Source organism: Otolemur garnettii, unplaced genomic scaffold (assembly GCF_000181295.1).
Source record: "Otolemur garnettii isolate 467f Iridium unplaced genomic scaffold, OtoGar3 scaffold00005, whole genome shotgun sequence".
Classification (NCBI taxonomy): domain Eukaryota; kingdom Metazoa; phylum Chordata; class Mammalia; order Primates; family Galagidae; genus Otolemur; species Otolemur garnettii.
Window position 1 is genome coordinate 23,258,435 of NW_003852400.1, and position 22,854 is coordinate 23,281,288.

A 22,854-nucleotide genomic window follows, 5' to 3' on the forward strand; every position below is an offset into this window, starting at 1 on the left:
TTAAAAACTACCAACTTACCGTCCGTAAGAACTGACCAGGAAGAAATTAACCACTCATTAGAGGGCAAGGTATATGCAACACCAACATCGTGTCTTTCACTCCTAAGCTATACTTTAACAGGTGGTCAAGAATTTTCTTTTAATTTTTACTTCCTTCTACACCTCATAAGCTGAAACTGAGCAAATAAAATTGGGCCAATGAAGGGGAATTTTATTAGTATGTTAATAAAAAGTTGGATAGTAATGAATTGGTAAAAGATTGAAAATACGAAGTTTGTTTACTCTCTTAGCAAGTCACTGCTGGTTTGAAGACTTTTGATGTTTTGTCTATACGTCTATAAACACAAATAGTGAAAAACAAATTAACCCACAAATTGTAAACTAACTGGTACAAAGTAACAAGTTACAAGGCAGCCCTTTCTGGGTGAGATGCCAGAGCCTGCATTGTTCGGTATATTCGGGGTCAAATAAATGAATGATTTGTTTCCATGTTGTGGGAAGCCTCTGTACCTAGTGTTTTGAAACAAAGTTGGAAATGTGAACTTGGTTGGCATGTCCAGAATTGCCAGTCCAACTATGGCACCATAGAACCATGGCAATGCCCCTGACCCCAGAGTAGATAAGAAAGAGTTGGGTTATTCGGAATCTGTGCAAACAGCAGGTTCCTGTGAAAGAGATCGGAGGACATCCTCACTCAGACTCTCAGAGAGTCAACCTAAGGTATCAGCTAAAACCGATCAGAGCAGACAAAACGCTACTTATGAAAATAAGCCAACAAACAAAACCTGGATGGTTTCCCAGCTGCGAACACTGTACAAAAATCCAATTGACGTAATTAAAGAAAAATTGTATCAATCAGCAAGGGCTGAGTTAGTCAGCCCAGGATTCGATAAAGGGAACACCTGAGCAGCAGTGGGAAGGATTCTGGTCTTGGGGGAAAATAAAGACATGGTATGTGGCAGGCAGGGGAAACTCTCAGAACTAAGCATTCAGCTTGACCTGTTCTAATCCCAAAGACACTGCTGGTCAACTGGCTTCCTAGGAGTTCAGCTTAAACAAGACTTGGTCAAGCTCGTATGATTTCTCTGCCTGGTATTCTCATTATTCTCATGGCAAATTGGTAAACTGACATCAAAAGTATAATAGTCTCATAAGATTTAGTAGATAAACTCAGTGTTCTAAATTCAATAAACTGAGCACTGATGAAAATGAGGTTTTGTCCAGATTTGGCCTATCCTTTAAGAGCAGGTTAAATGGAATTTCTAATCTTTTCAGAGGAAGTTTATCTCCTTGTTCTAGCTCCCAAAGGATAGTGGAGTATAGTCCAGTACATGACTGGCTTGCACAGAATAAACACTCAGGGAAAGGAAACTATCACTAATTCTTTGTCTTATAGCATTTAAAAAAATTTTTTCAGCTTATATTCATTGAAATTTTAAACTGTGCCAGGCCTGGACAAGTGATGAGAACTACGGTCTTCCTTAAATGTTATCAGTATGTCATTAGGCATAAATATTTGTATGTATCAATTGCTTTACCAAACTGTAAAATTCTGAAGTGTAAGTCCCACGCCCCTCCCTACACCTGTGGTGCCCTCTATATGGCACATTTTATTTTCTGCCTTGTTCTATTAAATTATTTACATATGCTTCTATTAATTATTTATATATGCAATTCTTCTAAACTTCAGAATTCCTTGAGCACTCTTTTGATCCTCTATCGCAGAATTTCATGTAGTAGGCCCTTAATATATGTATATTAAATAAGTAAATGAATTTACTTATCAAAAACGTTCTCTCCCCTGCATGCACTGATTGGGCCAGTCCAGAGACTAAAAAAAATACCACTAATATAGTGAACAGGAGGTTTCTGCGTGAAAAGAATTTTTAAGAGTATGTTTTTCCATATATTTACCTATAATTTCACTCCTTTTTATTTTATAAATAAACTACCTGGAAAGATTTCAAAATTCCCAACAAGCTTTGGGAGAAATCATCATTTTCTTTTCAGTGACACGATTACTTGATAAAATGGTTGGAAAGTGAGGTCTCTGTCAATTGGTTCAATAAATTATTCCAGCTGGAGAAGAGAAAGCTAAAAGGCAGAGTAATAATCAACCTATATTTTGAAATAGCAAACAGAGAAGCACTTTAAAGGGCCGTGAGGACCACAGTCTCAATTTGCTGGGGCAGAAGATTTCTGTGCTGACTCTGTGAGCCACGCCCAGAACACAGAGCTCCCGCCCCCAGGCCAGATAGGACCCTCTCTAAGGTACTGCCAGCCATGTGGATGTTTTCCTGTAAGTTTGCACAGAAGGAATTCAGCAAATGTTTAATAAGCATTCCTAGCCTTTCCCTTGGAAACAGCCTTTGTCCATTGAATATACTAGCTTTAAGTTTTCTTCTAAAAAAAAAAAAAAAAGTACATTCTGTGCAAATCTGACCACCCACAGATAATAATGAGAAGAAGGAAAAGAAAACCCGGGACACGTGAGAGCCCTCTTAGCGCTTCTCCTTACCATACAGCTTGCAGCTTGTCACTGACGGTGAAATCTTATGCTGGATGGTATATGTGCAACTGGGCCTGGGGCAGAGCTATTGTGGGGTTGGTCACGTATACAGCACCGCCTTTGTTGTTCTGTCTGAGTAAATGCAAACTGCAGAGTACTAATCCGGGGACTTCTTAAGTGGGTGATTCTGGTAGATTCAATATGCAAACTCCTGAAGGCTGCAGTGAGTTCAGGTGATCCATCTAATAAAGCATTAACAGAGACAGACGCCTGGGAGCTGCTGCATGCTTCACCTGCCAGGAAGAAGTGGAAAAGGTCAACAAAGGTCACCTCATCAGAAACTTCAGCTATAAATTGAGGGCAAAGTATCTGCTCCCACCCACTGCAAGCCACTGCTTCTTCTGTCAGGTCCGCAAGAGCTGGAGGCTGTTCTGTCTAGAGCAAATAAGCGTCTTTACATTTGATGCCCAGAGATACGTGAACAGCAAGTATGAATTATTTTAATGGATTCCATTACTTCCATTTGAAATGAGGTGAAAGAATCAGTCTCTAGAACCAGTAAGAGCTGGTTTTCTTGAGTTCAGAGCTAGGGTTCTCACCCCTGGCTGCACATTAGATTCTCCTGGAAAGCTTTCAAAAACAGGGATGGCTGAGTCCCACCTCAGACATTCTGATTTAATTGGTCCGGAAATGCCCTGGGCCTGCAGCCCGGTTTCAGTAAATCACAAGTTCAAATGCTGATGTATTTGAACATCAGTGATGCTTTTTGTATGCTGACTACTGAAAGTGATAGTCCAGCCAAGTCCTTCTCCGAGAGTGATCCCACCATCAGCCTTGTAACATTACCTGGGAACTTGTTAAAAATGTGTATTCTCAGGCCCCTCTCCGGATCTACTGAATCAGAAATTCTGGGTTCAGGGATCAGTCTTCTGTATTTTAGTAACCCTCTCAGGTCATTCTGATGAACATTAAAGTTTTAAGAGCTATTTATCTGAGTCCTTGTTGCTGAAACTCTGGTCCACAGACCATCAGTATCCACATTCCTTGGAGCTTGTTCAAAATGGAGAGTGCCAGGCCCCCTTCCAAATCAGACTCTGCGTTTTAGCAACAATCCAGGTATCTGTATGTGCATTGAAGTCTGAGAAGCACTGGTCTAAGAAACAGTGGCTAGTTAGTGTTCTCACTGGTCTTCAGTTATCACCTTTGAGAGCATTTATATAAGAAGACAAGAGTACCCAGAGCATAGAAAGGAAGCTATGAAACCACATTCTGGTACCTGTACAGGAGGAGCTAACATGGGATCTTTACCAAGGTAGGGCATTAACTCTTAATAGTAGTCAGAGTGGGTGTGGCAGAAGCAAGAGCAGCTTCTGAATGTCCACTGGTTCTGATATACTTTATAGCTATGACCCCCCCAACCTCTGGGCTGTAGACTGGTATAGGCAAGGTCCTAACCTCAAAATCTGCACTTTTCAAGCCAGTGGTTGCCTGCTTGATTCACCTCTAACTTATTTCTGTGTGGGAAATTTTAAAAGCCTGCCGGAAAACAGTCCTTGTTTGTGATCTGATAGCATTTCAACTATCTAGACTTTGTCGAGCTTGTATGATTTCTCTGCCTGGTATTCTCATTATTCTGAAGGTGAAATAACAAGAGAATTGGATGCCTTGGTAACTGTTGATACTTTGTGCTATTTTTTGTACAATATTTAAACAATAGAAGATGTAACTGATCCCTGACATCTTAAAGACAAATGATATTATTGGTGCCCACCTCAGTGTGCTATATCTAAATACACACAAAAATACCTGTGAGTCTTGAAATCTAACCCATTATGTTTGCAGTATGGGGCCTGAGGAAGCCAGCCATTCACCAGGCCACACAGTCGTGTTCCCACCAGCCTGACTTCCTAGACACTCCTGCCCTGGCCCTTTTGTACCCTTCTATTTAGTTCTCCTTACTGCGTGGAAGATGCTTGGAGCTCCCAGATGTGGATGGGCTCTGGGGTGTCAGAGCAGTGGTTCACATGCTCAAGTCAATGATGTCTGGGTACAAAACAAAACAAAACAAAGGGTGGGAGTGTGTGTGGAGTTTGAAAATTTGGCTCTGGGCTTCCTTCTAGGAAAACAACCATAGCTTCCAACATCAAACAGATGTTCAAAGGAAATGGTGGCTCTTGGTTTTCTCTTGTCCTTTGGGGGTTGCTAAGGGTGAAGGGGTGGGGGGCATGTTCTGTGTATGTATTGTACAAGCTCTTGCCTTAAGAATGACACAGTTTGGTTTGGTTTGTTGCCCTCCCCTTTTGTTAATTCTCTGTGTTCTTTTTTCCTTTGTGCTGCACGATTAGGACCCTGCAGTGGGACACAGACCCCTCAGTGCTCCAGCTGCAGTCAGACTCAGAACTTGGGTATATGTCTGCTCTTTCGTTACTCCTTTTATTGTTTCTTTGCTACAGTTGTGTTGAAATGCTAGAACTGTTGTTGCTCTTGTTTTTCTCCTTTTTTGTTGAACTTCTAGTTTGATAAGTTTATTTTTTTTCTATTTGTTTTTCTTATAAAGCTTTCAAGAAAGTCTCTCTTTGTGGAAAACACCACAAAAAGATGGCTTTTGATCTCCCCTTATTAATTCCTATTATTGTAAGACAAGACTCTCTTAGGGCAAAAATACAAACACAAACCCACACCTCTACTCAGAGGTGGGGCATCTAAGGTCTATGATGCAAGGTCTGTTTGACTTTATCTCCTAACCACCCTTCTTCCTTACTAACAGGTTATGTCAGGTTAATTTTTGTCTAAGATCAGTATTCAAATGTTGTGTCCTGTTTGTTTACTTTCCTTTTCACTTTTGGGGAGACTAACAATAAGCACTCAATTTGAATAGATAAAGATTCCTGCTCAAGAACAGCAAATTTATTGAATACTTCAAAGTCAAGATATTTCAAATATATGATGTTGGGTAATGACTACTACATTCTAAAGGTCATTTTTTTTTTCAGATGGAAATTTATTGTCGCAAGTTAAAAGATAGCTTCAGATTGAAGACTCTCAGTTGAATGAAACACATAGACATATCTAGAAACTCAGTTTATCATTATTATAGGATTGGCGTTAGCTGTAGTCACATATGAATTATTTCTCATGAGATGATTTTAAACCAGCTCATCATCAAGCTCAGGAGACCCTATTGTTCACTTCTCTTCCCAACTTCATATTCTGTTAAATCTGCCTAAAAGCAGCCATTGTGTAAACATACACACCACAGACACCAGCAAAGGCCACCAGATGCCAAAATGCCAAATGCCCTTCCTCCACAAGCTGGTTACCAACTTGCCAAGGCACTACTGGATATCTCCAAGATAGCAAATTTTATTGGTATTACTGTACTACTTTATTGCGCTACTTTCCAATGGCGCTATTGGATATCTCCAAGAAGTGAATAGCAAATTTTATTATCATAGTTTGTGAAACCATTAGTTTTTCTTTCTAAATATAAACCAACCTATCCCAAAGCATTTATTTATTTATCATTTATCTTGAATTCTGAGATTCCTGCACGTGTATCTCTGGACTTCTATCATTTTCAGTGCCTATTGTAGGTATAAAAGGAGGTTGAAGGATACCTGTGTGTTAGGTTAAATGCCATCTTGCCTGTGTCGCTTTGTAGACACAGGAGTTCTTGGCTGATTCATGATAATGCTAAACCAAGGAAATATCTTAACACTTTAAGTAAGTGACATATTATTTTTAACATAACTGCATTCTTGCCTATTCAGTTGTGTAGTTCTTTGTATGTTAGATTTTAATCTATATGATTAAATAACCAAGAAATACAGCTTAAGTCAAGCCGAGAAACAATGAATATATCGTAAGCTATGATTCAGGGAAACTTCAGAGTGCAGTTTTTCAAGATTTCATTGTGTTAGGGAAAAAAAGGGAACTGGCAGAGACCACTCTATGCACTTAAGTTAACAGATTTTCAGACAGATTTCTGCACTGCTAAATTACACTTGCTGATGGGGAGCAGTCAGGAATTTTCCATTTATATCTGTTTTCCAAGCAAAAATTCACTGTTAGCTATGCAGATTAAAACGTGTGACTTATTCCAGGGAGCTGGCATCTCTGTGGCTCTCACCTTGCCTGTCACATTTTACTTCAGAATGCGCCCAGTGAGCCAGAGAGAGACAAGAAGATGGGAGACGTTCCATTCACTGGGCGTTGCTTGTCTCCGAGAGTTTGGAAGCCATGTGCAGAGCCTGTTTGAAAGAGGAGATTATTTTAGCCATGCAACAATTTTAAATATTGCCTTAATAAAAATTTCCCATTTTGATAATCCTTATGTGCAAGGCACAGTCATAATTTTATGAAGCATACCTCAGGCAACAAGATGTTTTAGAGACAGTTTTATTTCCTCTTTCTGAACTGTGACATGGAAATAACCATAATCCGTAACTTGCTCTGTCCCTTGATTTAACAACTTTACTGAAGTTTAATTGACATACAATGACATAAAATACACGGTACACATTTAAACAATCCAAATTCATGTGTTTTAACGTGTGTACACATAATGAAAGCATTACACAGACAGTCAGCATATTTACCATCCCCCAGAGTTTCCTCATGCCCCGCCACGTTCCTACTTTTCCATCCCCCAGAGCGACTGATCTGCTTTCTGTTACTGTATATTAGTTTGCATTTCCCAGAGCATCATATAGATGAGATCGTACGGTAGGTACTCCTTCAACTGACTTCTTTCATTCGGGACAATCATTTCTAGATTCATTCAGGTTAGGTGCCTATCGATAGCTCAGTCCTTTTTATTGCTGAGTGTTGCTCCATTGTACGGCTATACCATGGTTGGTTTAACCAGTCATTTTCTATAGTTTTTTGGTTTGTTTATAATTTTTGCCTATTACAAATAAAACTATTATGAACAGTCATGTACAAATCTTTGTATGAACATATGCTTTCATGTCTTTTGGGTAAATATCTCCAAGTAGAATGACTGAAGTATGGTAGATATACATTTAACTTTTTAAAACATTGTCACACTGTTTTCAGAGTGGTTTGACCATTGTCTATGCCCAGCAGCACTGTATGAGAGCCTCTATTCCTCCACGTTCTTGACAATACTTGGTTTAGACGTTTAAAAAAAATTAATATTTTTAACCATTATTAAGGAGTGGTGGTACCTCATTTTGGTTTTAATTTGCATTTTCTAATTGACTAGTGATGTTGGATATCTCTTCAGGTGCTTTTTTGATATCTGAATATCTTCTCTGATGAAATGTCTCCTTAAATCTTTTATCCTTATACATTGCTTTTGAATTGGGTTATTTGTCATCTCATTGTTTGGTTTTGAGAGTTCTTGATATATTCTGCATACAATCCTTTATCTGATATATAATTTGTAAATTTTCCCTCCTACTCTGTGATGTACCTTTTTCATTCTTTTAACAGTGCCTAAAGAAGGAAAACTATTTTGACTTCTACAAACTTTCCATTTATAAATTTGTCCTTTTGGTGACATAATTTTAATTCTCAATGATTCTCTAAGTATTTGGTAGGTTACAACTCAACTGTTAAACTGCTAGGTTTGGATTTTTATTATGGGGAAGGATTAAAACTACAAATTAATTACTTTAATTATAGTCATATCTTTATTTTCCTGAGTAAGTTCTGGCAGTTCATGTTCTTCAAGTCAATAATTTTCTCGATTTTTCTATTTGATTGATTTGTACTCTGGTTTTAGTTATTCTTTCCTTCTGCATAGGTGGAGCATAGGTTATTGACTTGAGACCTTTCATCATTTCTATGATAACATAGGTGTTCATTGCATAAGCACTGTTATGTGGTATCTTGCTAGTTTTATTTAATTTTTGCCATCTTAATTCAGTTCAAAATACTTTTTAATTTCCATTTTAGTTTCTTCTTTAACCAATGTATTATTTAGAAGTATGGTATTTAGTTTGCAAATATTTGGAGATTTTCCACAGGGGTTGTGTTATTTATTTCTAATTTAATTCTATTGTGGTTACAAAACATAGTTCATATTACTTGCATCTTTTAAAATGTATTAAGACTTCTTTTATGACCCACAGTATGACCTGTCTTAGTAAATGTTCCTTGTGCCCTTGAAAAGGTTGTGTATTCTTCTATTGTTAGGTAAAATGTTCTAGAAGTATCAATTAGGTTAAATTCATTAATTATGTTGCTTAAATATTCTATTCATTGGCTGATTTTCTGTCTAATAGTTCTGTCAGTTATTGAAGGGAAATGTTGAAGTTTTCAAGACAATTTGGCATTTTTCTATCTCTCCTGGTAATTTTTACTTTATGTATTGTGAAATGTTGTATTAGGTACATAAATGTTCAGCATTCTTATGTCTTGTTTGATGACCTGATTACCATTTTTGAAATAACTTTATCTCTGGTAATATATTTTGCTTAGAAATCTATTTTGTCTAATATTAACAGAGCAATTCCAACTTTCATTTGACTAGTGTTAGCATGGTATATATTTTTTCATTCTTTTACTTTCTTTTTTAATTTTTTAAATATTATCTAATTAGTTAATTATTTTAGATGAATATGAGAGCACACAGTTTTAGGTTATATTGCTTACATTTGTAAGGGAAAGTCCAAATTGTAGCTGTTTCCTTCATCCAGGAAGTGTGCCATGTGCACACTTTTCTTTGGGTAGGAGCTTGCTGAACTCTCCCTACTTGTCTCTTTACATTTAACGTTTATTTCTTATAGGCAGCAAATAATTGACTGTTGCCATTTTATCTATTTTGGCATTCTGTTCTTTTAATCGAAGTTAACCTTTTAATTTGCGTCATTTACATTTAATACGATTATAGATACGGTATGGTTTAAATCTTTATAGTAGTGGTTCTCAACCTTCCTAATGCCACAGCCCTTTAATACAGTTCCTGTGGGTCCCACAGGTTGAGAACTGCTGCTCTATAGTATTGATATTTGTTTTCTACTTGTCCCACATACTGTTATTCCTTTTTTTTTTGTTCTTCCTTTAGTATTTATTGAATTTTTTATTATTCCATTTTATATTTTTCTTCAGTTATTAGCTATATCACTTGATTTTATTAATTTAGTGGTTGCTTTAGTATTTATAATGTGCATCCTTAACTTACCACAGTTAGCCTACAAGTGGATATTATGATGTTTTATGTGTATTATAAGAATCTGGTAATATATTATGTTTATATTTTCCCTCTCTTTCCTTTGTGCTATTATTATAAATTTCCCTTTTATATATGTTATAAAGCACATGCTGCATTGTTTGTATTTCTGTTTAAATAGCCAATTACCAAATTTTGCAACATATAATGTACACTTTTCACCCAAGTTTTTGAGGGGAAAATAAGAATGTGCATTACACATGGGTAGTATGGCTCAGGACCAGGGAACCCCAGGGCCTCTTGGGGCCACTGTGCTTTCCTGCCTGGCCTGCCTGGTGCACAAAATTCTAGACTGGGAAGATCTGGGATCCAGTGGTAGTGGGGCTAGAGCTGCCTTTGCTGAGCACTGCAATCAGGAGAGGGGGTACTGGCAAGGCTGGTGAGGTGGGCTTCAGCCATACAGTATAAGCCCTGAGGCCAAGCCATATCTAGGAGATTGGGAACCCTGTGGACCTGCCTAACTGCCTGGGGACTGAGCAGCCTTAGAAGTTCTCACCCTGCCAGCTGTGCATGTAGCCATCTTGGTCAAAGCCCTCAACATGGCAGGGAGGTAAAGCCTCCAGAGGAGAGAGATGAGTAGCCTTCCCAGAACAAGTGGCTGTAGGAGGGCAGTGCAATCTGCATGTTTACCAAGGGTGTATTAGCACTACCCAAATGTGTCTCTCCTGGCTGAGAACAAGCCACTTTCTTGAGGGGCATTTTCCTAAGTTTGGGTCCAAAACTTGGAAGATCATTATACGTGGGAGTGCATTATACATGGAACAATATGGTATTTCTTAATGAGATTTAAATAATAAGAAAATTATCTCACATATTTACTCACATAGTTAACATTTTTCTAATGTTCTGTATTCCTTTGTGTAGATCTATAGTTCCACCTGGTGTCATTTTACTTCTACTTGGTAGAAATTCTTTACTTCTTATAGTAAAAGTTTTATGTTAAGTAATTCTTTGAACATTTTATGTTGTAAGAGTCTTTATTATATCTTTGTTTTTGAAGTATGTTTTCACTGAGCATTGAATTCTTAGTTGGCAGTCATTTTCTTCAGGATTTTAAAAATATTGCTCTATTGTATTCTCAACAGTATTGCTTTTTACCAGAAATTTACTGGTGTCCATATGTTTATTTTTCTGTGTGTAAAATATATTTTTTCTGACTGTTTTTATAATGTTCTCCTTTGCATCTATTTTGAACAACTTGATTATGATGTTTCTTGGTGAAGTTTTCTTCATATTTCCTGTGCTTCGAGTTTATTAAGATTCTCAGATCTTTGGGATATAGTTTTCAGAAAACTTGGGGAAAAATATCATTATTTTTTCAGTTAGTTTTTCTCTTTTACTTTTTCCTCCTTTGAGGATGCAAAAGACATGTATATTAAGTAGCTTATAGTTTTCCCATGTTTCATTTGCTCTATTTAATTTTTCTTTTTGATCTATGTTTCACTGTTGATAGTTTCCATTGCTATGTTTTCATGTGCACTAATCTCTGGTTTTAAAATTTCTAATTTTCCATGAAGTTACACAGCAAAATTGTAACTTTGTCTTGTGTATCTATTAACATAATTTACTTATAGCTATTTTAATATTTTTTCTTTTATATTTGAATTAAAAGCTATTTACCCTCCACTGTTATAGTAATATAGTGTTCTGACTTTTGTCTACATACTTACTTATACCAATAAATTTCATACTTTTTTTGATATTATCATGTTGCTGTTTAGAATCCTTTCATTTCAACCTGAAGAAGTTTCTTTAATGAGGCATGGTGGCAGCCTGGGAAACATAGTGAGACAGTATCTCCAAAAAATAGAAAAAAATTATCCAGGTACAGTTGCTTGTACTTGTGTCCCAGCTACTAAGAAGTCTAGAGTAGGAGGATTGCTTGAGACCAGAAGTTTGACACCAGACTAGCAGCTCAGGCAGTAGAGTAAGACCCGTCCAGAAGAAAAGAGAAAATAAAAAGGCAAAGAAAAGAAAGAAGGAAGGAAAGGCAGAAGAAAAGAAAAGAAAGAGGAAAGAAGAAAGATTTTTTCAGTATTTCTTGTAAGTCAGATCTAGTGATGGTAAACTCCCTCAGCCTTTGTCCAAAAAATTGTCTCCTTTTCATTTTTGAAGGGCAGATTTGCCAGATACAGTATTCTTGGTTGGTGGTTTTTAATCTTCCCAGTACTTTGAATGTTTCACACCACTCCCTCTGACCTGCATGGTTTCAGCAGCAATATCCTCTGATAGTCTTTTGGAGGTTCTCTTTTAGATAACTAGTAGCTTTGTCTTATTTTCAAAATTCTCTCTTTGATTTCAACTTTTGACATTTGTTTAAATGTCTTGGTATGGGGACTTTGGGGTGTATGTTATTTGGTATTCTTTGGGATTCTTGGATTCCTAGATGTGGTTTGTTCTTTTTTTCTCTCTCTGTCCCTTCCCCATCTCCTTCTATGACTCTCATACTGTCTATATTGGCCCATTTAATGTTATTTTATAATCCCCTTAAATTATCTTGGTTCCTTTTCATTCTTTTTTTTTTCTTTTTGCTCCTCTGACTGGATGATTTCCAATGAACTGTCTTAGAGTTGATCTAGTTTGCAGTTGAACACTTCTGATGATTTTTTAAATTCCATTATTGTTTTATTCAGCTGTATGATTTCTATTTGGCATTTTTTAATATTTTCTTTCCTTGTGTTGAAATTCTTACTTTCTTTATGGGTTGCTCCTCCTGACTTCAATGAGTACCTTTGTTTGACATTTTGAATTCTCTGTAGGGTAAATCAAATATCTTCATTTCACTAAAAGTGATTTTAGGAGATTTATCTAGTTTGTTCATTTGGAACATATTTTCATGTTTCTTCATTGCCCTTGATTCTCTTCTTGTGTTTCTACATGTTTGACAAGACATCCATCTATCCTAGTCATTACAAACTGGTCTCAAACAAGAGACTATCTTCACCAATAAACCTGGCCAGAGATCTTAGATGCTTTTCTGACCTTTGTGCTTCAAAATTGCCATCTGTTTTCTTTGTGGCCAGCAGGAGACTATAGAGTATGCTATGAATGCCCTAAAACAGGAAAGATAGGAGCCAGCTCCTCAAGTAGCAGCTGGAATGATTGGGGTACTAGATGTGTGATCCAATTCCTTCTCTCCTTAGGAAGAAGCAAAGAGCTGGAGCTTATCACCCATTTGCTTTATTGTTTGCCAGGGAGAGAAGCTGTGGCAAATGCCTGTATGCTCCTTTAGACAGCAAGCATAGTTGCATTACTCTTTGTTGCTCCCAGGTATCTAACAAATGCTGAGCCCTTCAGCTCTCAGATACATGCAAGTTCGAGACCAGTTCCTATGATAGCAACTAGAAAAGTTGTAGATCTAGAGAGGTAGTCCAATTCTTTCTAGGGGGTAGCTAGAGGCTTGTTTTTATTTCTTAGAGTGATTTAGGGGAAGGAGATGTGAAAAGTATCCACATACTTATTTAAACTCCCAAGACTAATGATTGCCTTCCCTGCCAGCTCCAAGAAACAGGAGAGTTAGAAGGAAGAGTCTTGAGAAGAGCCTGCAAGGCCATTCAAAACCATGGAATAACTCTGGAGATCCCTGGTAACTAGTAAATACTGGGCTCTGGCAACTTCCAAAATAAATGAATTAGTACCCAGATTTTCAGGCAGCAGCTGGAAAATTTGGGGCACTTATTTCATAGTCTGGCTCCTTCTGGGGAGAAGCTGGGATGTGCTGTTTCTACACACTCATTTAAACTCTTAGGAGACTGGTGATTGCCTGCCCTGTTAACTTCTAGATGAAGGCTAGTTAGAAGCTAAGCCCTTGGGTAGCAGCTGGAAAACTCAGGGCTTTTCGTGTATAGTCTAATCCTTTCTAGGAAAAAGCTGGGAATGGGGCTTTGTTCCCTACTCACCCTGTGCCAAACCAAAGGCAAGAGGCATGGGAAATGCTTGAGTGCCCATTTAAAGCTGCCTCTGTTCTCTGCCATCCCAGGAGACTAGTAAATGCTGGGTCCTATAAACTTCTAGAAGTAAGCAAGTTAGGAATCAATTCCTCTGGTAGCAACTGTAAAACTTAGGACACTAGATGTGTGGTCCAAACCCTTCACTTCTTAGGAAGGAGCTAAAAGATGGGGATTCTCCTTTGATTGCATAACGTGCTAAGAATGGAGTTTATGTCAAGAATGTGTCTCACCGTTTCCGACTTCTTTTGAAAAGGTAATGTTCGGTTACCCAGTGTACAGTGTCTCTTAACTGGTTTCTTTTAACTAGTCCTTTTTTCTCAGAGGGAATTAATCCATATGAAGCTGTTTATTTGCTGCATGTCTGCATGGAGAGAGAGCTCTGAGCTTCCTTTTCGATTATCTTGCTAAAGTAACCAAAATGTTTGTATTTCCATAATATTCTGAAATTTAAAAAAAAATTAAAATAAGACAAAATAAAAAGTTCTCCTATGGTAATTTTTGAACTCAGAAAGACATTGCAAATAATACCTTGTTAGGTGTCCTTTATTTGAATTCCTATAAATTTCATAAAGATTTATCTTGAGGCATAGTAAATTTACTTGACATAGTAAATTTACAATTTCTTCTTTTGCGGTCTTCCTTTGAGGTCTTCCTTTGAGGTCTTCCTTTTAAGACTTTTTAGTTGGGACAGGAAGAGTGCTCAGTTTAGGGCTAATTATTCCCCCCTACTGAGACAAGATCCTAGTGTGTTTTCTATGTAATGCCCTATAAATCTTGAGGTTTTCCTGTTTGTCTGTATGGACAGGGACTTCTGTATGAGTGCCCAAAACTGTTATCTATAATTTTTTCTGATAGTTCTTTCCTTGGCCTCAGGTAGCTTTCTTACATGTAAACACTGATCTATACTGAGCTGAACTCTCAAAGTTAACCTTCTGTAGATCTTCTGAGTTTTCTCTACATGCAGATTTCTTCTCTCCTCTGTTTTGTCCTATGAACTCTTAAGTTTCTGGTCTCCATGGGCTCTCAATTCTGTGTCTACCCCTTAGGGTGTCTGCTAGATGTTACCTGGGTTCCCTGCCTATATCAGGACCTGGAAACTCTCTCCATTCTGTAAGCTTGGGCAATTGTATGGCTCGTCTTGCTTGTATCACCTTTCTCACATATCACTATTCTTCATTTTTGACCTCTAGAGTCCTGTAAATTATTGTTTCATTAAACAATCCACTTTTTTTCCTGTCTATTTTGCTGTTGTTGTTGTTTCAGGCAGGAGGGTAAATATGGTCCCTGTTACTCCATCTCAGCCAGAAGCACAGTGTTGTGTCACTTGATTCTGGTTTATATGTTAAGTATGTGATCAGCAAAGCAATTGGCATTGGGGAGGAGTAAGGAAATGATATGGCATTCAGGAGAAAAATAGCTTCAAGAAAATTGCAAATAAAATGAGGATATAAAGGCAACTCTCCTTGTTTTTTTAAATCAGGAAAATATTTATGAAATTATAAAAAATGCTTTGTTTTTTAGGCTATTATCATAGATTAAGTGGATTAAAGATGCTGAAAGGGAAAAATGAAATAACAGGATAAAAAGAGAGTAAGTTAAAAGATTATAGGACAGAAATAGCTTGGGAAGTGAATAAATGTGTTTTTGAAATTCGAAATTACAATGGGAAAGCTTGAAGGAGGGATTATGTTTAAAATGTTTTTTGTTGTCTTATGAAGAAAACATAAATGCAAATGCCCCCAGGAGGTCACCAGTTCTCAGGGAGATGGGCTGAGTATCCATAAGGGGAGTAGGGCTGGCAGAAAGGAAAAAGTGCTCAATTTTAAGTAGATATTAATGAGTGAAAAGGGTGCTTTGTGGCTCCTCATTTTGACTGATTAAACCCAATAGCATATAGGAATACTTAGTGACTTCTGATTTCATTGAAGCTGCATGATTATTTTTCCTCTATGCATTAGCACATTAAACACTTGATAGGGTATTTCTGAGTATTTGGAAGCAATGAGGGAAAACAGAGCAGAGATTTGGCCACTCTTGTTCTGAAAGGGAAACTTAGAACTTCTTTTGGTCTTTGGGAGACACTATGCAGATCTCTTCTTTCTCTAAACCATCTTCTCTGCACATTTGTCTGGAAGAATGAAAATTTCCCTTGAATATATCAGACACCATCCCAAACTACTATGGTAAAATAGGTTTCTCTGTCAAGAACAGACATACAACCAGCTCTATAAAGATATCAGAGAAGCATATATTCTTCAAGATAATGTAGGCATTAAAGAAAAATCAAACCAGGCAGGTCTGAAGGCATTTTTACATTACAAAGTTATTCCCATTTGCCTTACAGAACAGTAATAACCTTATTAGTCCTTGATGAAGGAAGGCCTTCATTTGGCCTATTCCCCACGTTTTATCAAATGGACTTATACATTATGTTTAGATCTCTGATTTGAATCAATTCTCAAAGTTTTCCATGTAACAATGCCTGGTATTATTTGAAAAAAGTGTCAGTTTCATTCTTGAGTGAGGTGACAATCTCTGCCTCTTCAATAACAATTATACTTTCCATAGAAATTGAAATATGGAACAGCATCTTTTAATGTATGTGTATGTATGTATCAAAGTGTAATAGTGAAATAGACTTCAGAATCTATGAATTTATATGAATTCTGACCCATGAAAAGCTTTAAGAAATTCATTTTAACAGATTCAATCAAAATTTTGTCACAAGAGAGGGGGGTAACGCTGAGCTTACCACTTACAATAATCATTTATTTGTTCCCACACATTTCTTGAGGGGCTATTATCTGCCAGCCTTTGTTATCTATCCTCAAGAATCTTGAGTAAGCAATTATGAGGTATGTTTTGTTCCGCACTATCAACTGGATTTTCAAAAAACAATATTCCTTTTTCTTTTGATTGCAGTTTGTCAAGGGCAGTGGTAAGGAGGTGTGCCTGTACTTTGGTACTCAGGGATTTTAAGAACCCTATAATTTTATAACTTTGTGTTACAAATTCTATGGAAGCTTATTCATAAATAGCAAGGCAATAAAAGGTCATTTCTATACATTTTTTTGCTTCTTAGTGTCATTTTTACATAATATTGGAGAAACTGACTTCTGTATCTTATTATTCTAAACTTTCAATTTCCTGTGTAAAGTAAGGCCTTCATAGCAGAACCTCCACCAATCTTGCAAAGTTCTGTGATAACCATGACTATTTTGATACTTCTCTCATCCTAGAAATTTTACAAGATTGACTGCTGTTATGAAATCCAAAGCTAACCCTTTGGCTGTGCCTAGTTACTGAGCCAGACTTGACATTTGCTTCTGCTCAGGAAAAATACTTTAGCTGCCAAACCAATATCTCTGCACAGTAAGAAGCAAATATCATGGAAATGAAATAAATACTTCCTAAAATGATTTTCAAAATGTGAGCATAGAAGAATGGAAACTTCTTTCTTGAAATAGTCAGAAAAGGTCAACCCTTGCTGCTTCTCAGTACTGGGAGAGAAACACCACCCTGAACACAGGGGAGAAATCTGTGTGTGTGTGATGAGGGGACTCCAAATCCAGGTTCCCTTCCTTGGTGTGGTGCATATGGTACCCATTCCAGGCCGTAGAAATCAGTCCTTAAGATGTCACCCCCTAGCAACACACTCTCTTAGAACTCAGGGTTTGGAAAACAAGTTAACTCCTTGTCATGTTAGTATCTCTTTCTCCCATGTTATGGGTTTTCTATGGATGCAGTATTTTTTCTGTGACTCCATGGGTGGCTCCAGGGCCTCATTTTCAGTTTTGTCTTTTGTGAGCTCTGGTCTTATATCTCCTACAATCAGAAAGATCTTCCTCATAAAATCGTCTATTAAACTACTCATTGTTTTTTTGCCACAGAGCAGATATTTCTCTAGATTCCCTTATATCTACATTATTCACTTTTCTTCCTATAAGGCCAGAACCTTTGAAATCTTCTAATCCATCCCTTTTCCTTCACCCTTCATATCAAGTAAACTACTAAAGTCTACCCTAAATTCTTTCTCAGAGCCTCCCGATTGTACTGTTTTCTTTCCATCCAGCACTATTACTACTGAGTGCTTTTTCATTAACCTGGATCAAGTCTCCACACTTTGTCAGACTATTGATCACAACTCCAGGAATCTTTCCTCTGGCTTCTCCTTCGAATTGATGTGTAGCCTGGGTTTTGTTTGTCTCCTCAGCCCCAGTTCCATCCATCCCCCTTTCCTCCACACTCAGCTTCTAAGATGTGGTCACTCTCCACACCTGACATCTGCCGCCTCCTCTGTCAGAAGGGGACTGATTCCACTTTCCATATAGTTTCTGTACAAACATATTTTAAATGCTGTCTTTCGGCTGTCAATTCCTTGCTCATTAACTTTTAATAACTCCTCTTTGTCTACAGCATAAAGTCCAAGCTCTTTAAACTGATACTTATCACCCTCTAATAACATGGCCTCTGTATACCCATCTAGATTTATCTCCCATTGCTCCCAACTTAAAACTTATATTTTAAAAACTGACCTCTCAGGCATAAAATGTGGATTTAGTCTCCAAATCTCTGTAAATGCTAGGCTGCCTCCCTAAGACACTGTCCTCATTCCTTTCCACTTAACTGAGTCCTGATAGCCTTCAGGGCTCATGTTAGGCCTTCTGGTTTCAAAAAAATTGACTTCATTTGTCCGAACACACAGTAATCTGCCCCTTACACTCTCCTGTCCCACTTACTGAGTGACTCTCTCATGTTGGCCCTTATGATTTGCTACCTTTTAATTTTCTTTTTATAATTTTATTTTTTTAATAGACACATAAAAGTATATATATTTATTGTATACAACCTGATGTTTTAAAAGTATATATGTATTGTGGAATGATGAAATCTAGCTAATTAACACATGTATTAGTTATCATTTTGTGGTGAGAACACTTAATATCTACTCTCAGCATTTTTCAGGATATAATACAGTGAGCTTTGAATTATTATTTGGCTTACAATTTTTTGACTTTACAATGAGTTTACTGGAATGTAACTACATTATCAGTCAAGGAACATCTGTGTAGTGTTATTAACTAGTCACCATGTTATGCAATAGATCTCTTGAACTTACACCTTTTGTATCCTTGGACCAACATCTCCCCAAATCTCCCTTCCCACTGTCCCAGCCCCTGGTAACCACCTTTTACTTTCTACTTCTATAAGATCAACTTTTTAATATTCTCTATGTGAGTTAGACCATGTGGTATTTGTCTTTTTGTGCCTGGCTTATTTCACTTAACATAATGTCTTCCAGGTTGTCATAAATGACAGCCGGTCTCTTCTTTGTTATGCCTGAATAATCTTCAGTATTCTGTTGTGTATCTATACTACATTTTCCTTATTTATTCATCCGTTGATGAACACTTAGGCTGACTCTGTATCTTGTCTGCTGTGAGTAGTGCTGCAGTGAACATGCAGGTGCAGATACCTCTTTCCTGTACTGATTTCACTTCCATTGGCTGTATACCCACTAATGGGATTGATGGATCATATGGTAGTTCTATTTCTAATTTTTGGAGGAACCTCCATACTGTTTTCAATAATGGCTATACTAACTTACATTACCACCAACTGTATGCAAGGATTCTCTGTACTCCACATTCTCACCAACAATTGTCTTTTGTTCTTTTTTTAATAGACCTAGTCACAGGTATAAGATAATAGCATGTTGTGGCTTTAATTTGCATTTCCTTGATGATTAGTGATCTTGATTATTTTTTTCATATGCCTATTGGCTGCTCATATGTCTTCTTTTGAGAAAACATTTTTAAAATTTGATAGTTTTCTTGCTGTTGAATTAAGTCATTAATACATTTTGGATATTAACCCTCATCAAGTGTATAGTTTGCAAGTATTTTCTCCCATTCTTTGAGTTATCTCTTCACTATGTTTATATACCTTTGCTGTGCCAAAGCTTTTCAGTTTGGGGTAATCCCATTTGTCTATTTTTGCTTTTACTGTCTATGCTTTTGGTGTCATATTCAAAAAATTATTGCCCAGACCAATGTCATAGAACTTTCCTCTTTGGTTTCTTCTAGTAGTTTCAGGGCACACATTCAAGATTTATTTATTTACTTATTTAGACAGAGTCTCACTTTTTGTCACCCTTGGTAGAGTGCCGTGGTGTTATATCTCACAGTGACCTCAAACTCGGGCATAAGCAATCCTTTTGTCTCTTAATTTTTATTATTAGTAGAGAGAGTGTCTCACCTTTGCTCAGGCTGTTCTCAAACTCATGAGCTCAAGCAATCCACCTGCCTTGGCCTCCCAGAGTGCTAGGATTATAGGCGTGAGCCACCATACCCAGCCATTAAAGTTTTAGATCAATTTTTGAGTTGATTATTGTATATGGAGTCAAGTAAGGATCTAATTTCACTCTTCTGTGTATGGATATCCAGTTTTGCCAACACTATTTATTGAAGAGACTATTGTTTCCCTTTTGTGTCTTTTTGCCACATTTGTTGATAATCACTTGGCTATAAATGTGTGCATTTATTTCTGGGGACTCTATTCTGTTCTGTTGCTCTATGTTTATCTGTTTTTGCACTAGTACCATGCTGTTTTGATTACCACTACACAGAGCTTTGTAGTGTATTTTAAAGTGAGGTAGTGTGATGCCTCCAGCTTTGTTCTTTATCCTCAAGAGCTCAAGATTGTTTTAGCTGTTTGAGTCTTCTCTGGTTTTATAGGAATTTTAGGATTATTTTTTCTATTTCTATAAAGAATGTTATTGGTATTTTGATGATAGTTACATTAACTCTGTAAATTGCTTTGGGTAGTATGGATATTTTAACAATGTTAATAATTCCAATCCATGAGCACAGTATATCTTTCCATTTATGCGTGTGTTCTTTAATTTATTTCATCATGTTTTATAGTTTTCAGTATTAAGATCTAATTCCTGGTAGGTTAGACTTATTCCTAAGTATTAATTTTTTGATCTATATTATAAATTAATTATTTCTTGATTTCTTTATTCAGATAGTTTGCTATATAGACATGCTACTGATTTTTGTATGTTAATTTTTGTAACTGCCACTTTATTGAATTTATTTATTAGTTCTAACAATTTTTCTTTTTTCTTTCTTTTTTTTTTTTGAGACAGAGTCTCCCTATGCCACCCTCAGTAGAGTGCTGTGGCACCACAGCTTACAGCAACCTTAAACTCCTGGGCTAAAGTGATTCTCTTGCCTCAGCCTCCCAAGTAGCTGTGACTATAGGCACCCGCCACAATGCCTGGCTGTTTTTGGTTGTAGTTGTCATTGTTTTTTGGCAAGCCCAGGCTAGGTCTGAACCCACCAGCTCTGGTGTATGTGGCTGGTGCCCTAGCTGCTGAGCTACAGGTGCCAAGATCTCTAGTTTTTAGTTTTTCTTGTGACGTCTTTAGGGTTTTCTATATATAAGGTTATGTTGTCATCTGCAAACCAGGACAATTTAACTTTTTCCTTTCAGATTTAGATGCCTTTTATTTCTTTTTCTAGACTGTTTGTTCAGTACTATGTTGAATAGAAGTGGTAAGAGTAAACATCCTTGCCTTCTACCAGATTTTAGAGGAAAAGCTTTCAACTTTTCCCCCTTGAGTATGATGTTCACAATTAGTTTGTCATATATGGTCTTTACTATCTTGAAGTACATTCATGTATACCTAATTTGCTGAGGGTAAATTTTTTGAATCCTGAAATGGTGTTAAATTTTGTCAAATATTCTTTCTGAGTCTATTGAAATAATCATCATGGTTTTTATCCTTCATTCTATTACATTTAATAGACCTACTTATTCACATAAATGGGAGCCGTGTTCCAAGACCCCAGTTGGGTGCCTGAAACCATGGATAGATAGCACGGAACCTGGTTGTTTTATTCATATCTTCCCCCCATAAATTTAGTGCCATTTCCATCTTAACTAAACACTTATCATGCATTATGAGGGTGCTGACTTTTGCAGTTTGAAGTGAAATAGCAAAACTAGCTTCAATTTCTTTTTCCTTCTTTGCAATTTCACAAATAGAAGATTCATTCTTACCATAGACCTTAGCAACCTCAACAAGTTCTTTTTTTCCTTATTAAGTTGAGAACTTTCATCTTTTCAAATAAAGGAAGGATTTAATGCCTTCTCTTGGGCATACCCAAATTGCTGGCATCACTATTCTTGCACTCTGGGGCCATTATTAAGTAAAATAAGGCTTCTTGAACATAAGCAGTACTGTGCCATTTGATGTGACAACTGAGATGAATATTAAGTGACTAGGAATGAATAGATAGTGTATAGCTGGGCAAAGGGATGATTGGTGTCCTGGGTGGACAATGCAGATAGCATGAGATTTCATCATGCTACTCAGAGCACTGTGCAATTTAAAACTTATGAGTTGTTTATTTCCATAATTTTTTCATTTAATATTTTTGGTCATAGTTAATTCTGGGTAACTGAAACTATAAAAGTGAAACCTTAAATAAGCGGGAGGGAGAATACTTCTTTAATTTGTATAGATGAACCATCTTTGCATCTCTGTGATGAATCCCACTTAATCAGGGTGAATGATATTTTCAATGTGCTTTTGAATTTGGTTTCTATTATTTTGTTGAACACTTTGCATCTGTGTTCAATAGGAATATTAGGTTGTAGTTTTATCTTTTTGTAGCATTCTTATCTGGTTTTGGCATTAGGGTAATACTGGCCTGAGTTTAGAAGTGTCTCTCCTCTTCAATTTTTTGGAAATATTTGTGAAAAACTGGTATTAGTTCTTCTTTAAATGCTCCCTAGAATTCAGCAGTGAAACTATCAGGTCCTTAGCTTTTCTTTGCTGGAAAACTTATCAATACCAATCTGATCTCCTTACTCATTATTGATCTCTTCAGATTTTCTATTTCTTCATAGTTTATTCTTGGTAGGTCATATATATCAAATAATTTATCCATTTCTTCTAGGTTATTGAATTTTTTGACATATCTTTGTTCATGATAGTCTCATAATTCTTCATATTTCTGTTGTATCAGTTATAATGTCTTTTTCATTTCCAATTTATTTAAGTCTTCACTCTTTTTTTCTTAGTCTAGCTAAAAGTTTTTCATCTAACTTTTCAATAGAGAACTCTTCACTTTATTGATCTTTTGTATTATTTTCCAGTATATTTTATATACTTCTTCAATTCT

General features: G+C 36.7%; 1 protein-coding gene across 3 annotated transcripts in view; it reads left to right on the plus strand.

Moving 5' to 3' along the window:
- Window positions 1-22,854, plus strand: part of DYNC1I1 (dynein cytoplasmic 1 intermediate chain 1) — a 321,862-nt gene that overhangs the window by 49,649 nt on the left and 249,359 nt on the right. The window contains exon 5 of one of the 3 annotated variants that reach the window (XM_003782687.3): window positions 4,855-4,914. The exons of the other annotated variants lie outside the window; for them this stretch is intronic. Coding sequence (XP_003782735.1) covers window positions 4,855-4,914 — 60 coding nt within the window. The remainder of the gene's footprint in view (window positions 1-4,854; window positions 4,915-22,854) is intronic. 3 annotated transcript variants of the gene reach the window in all.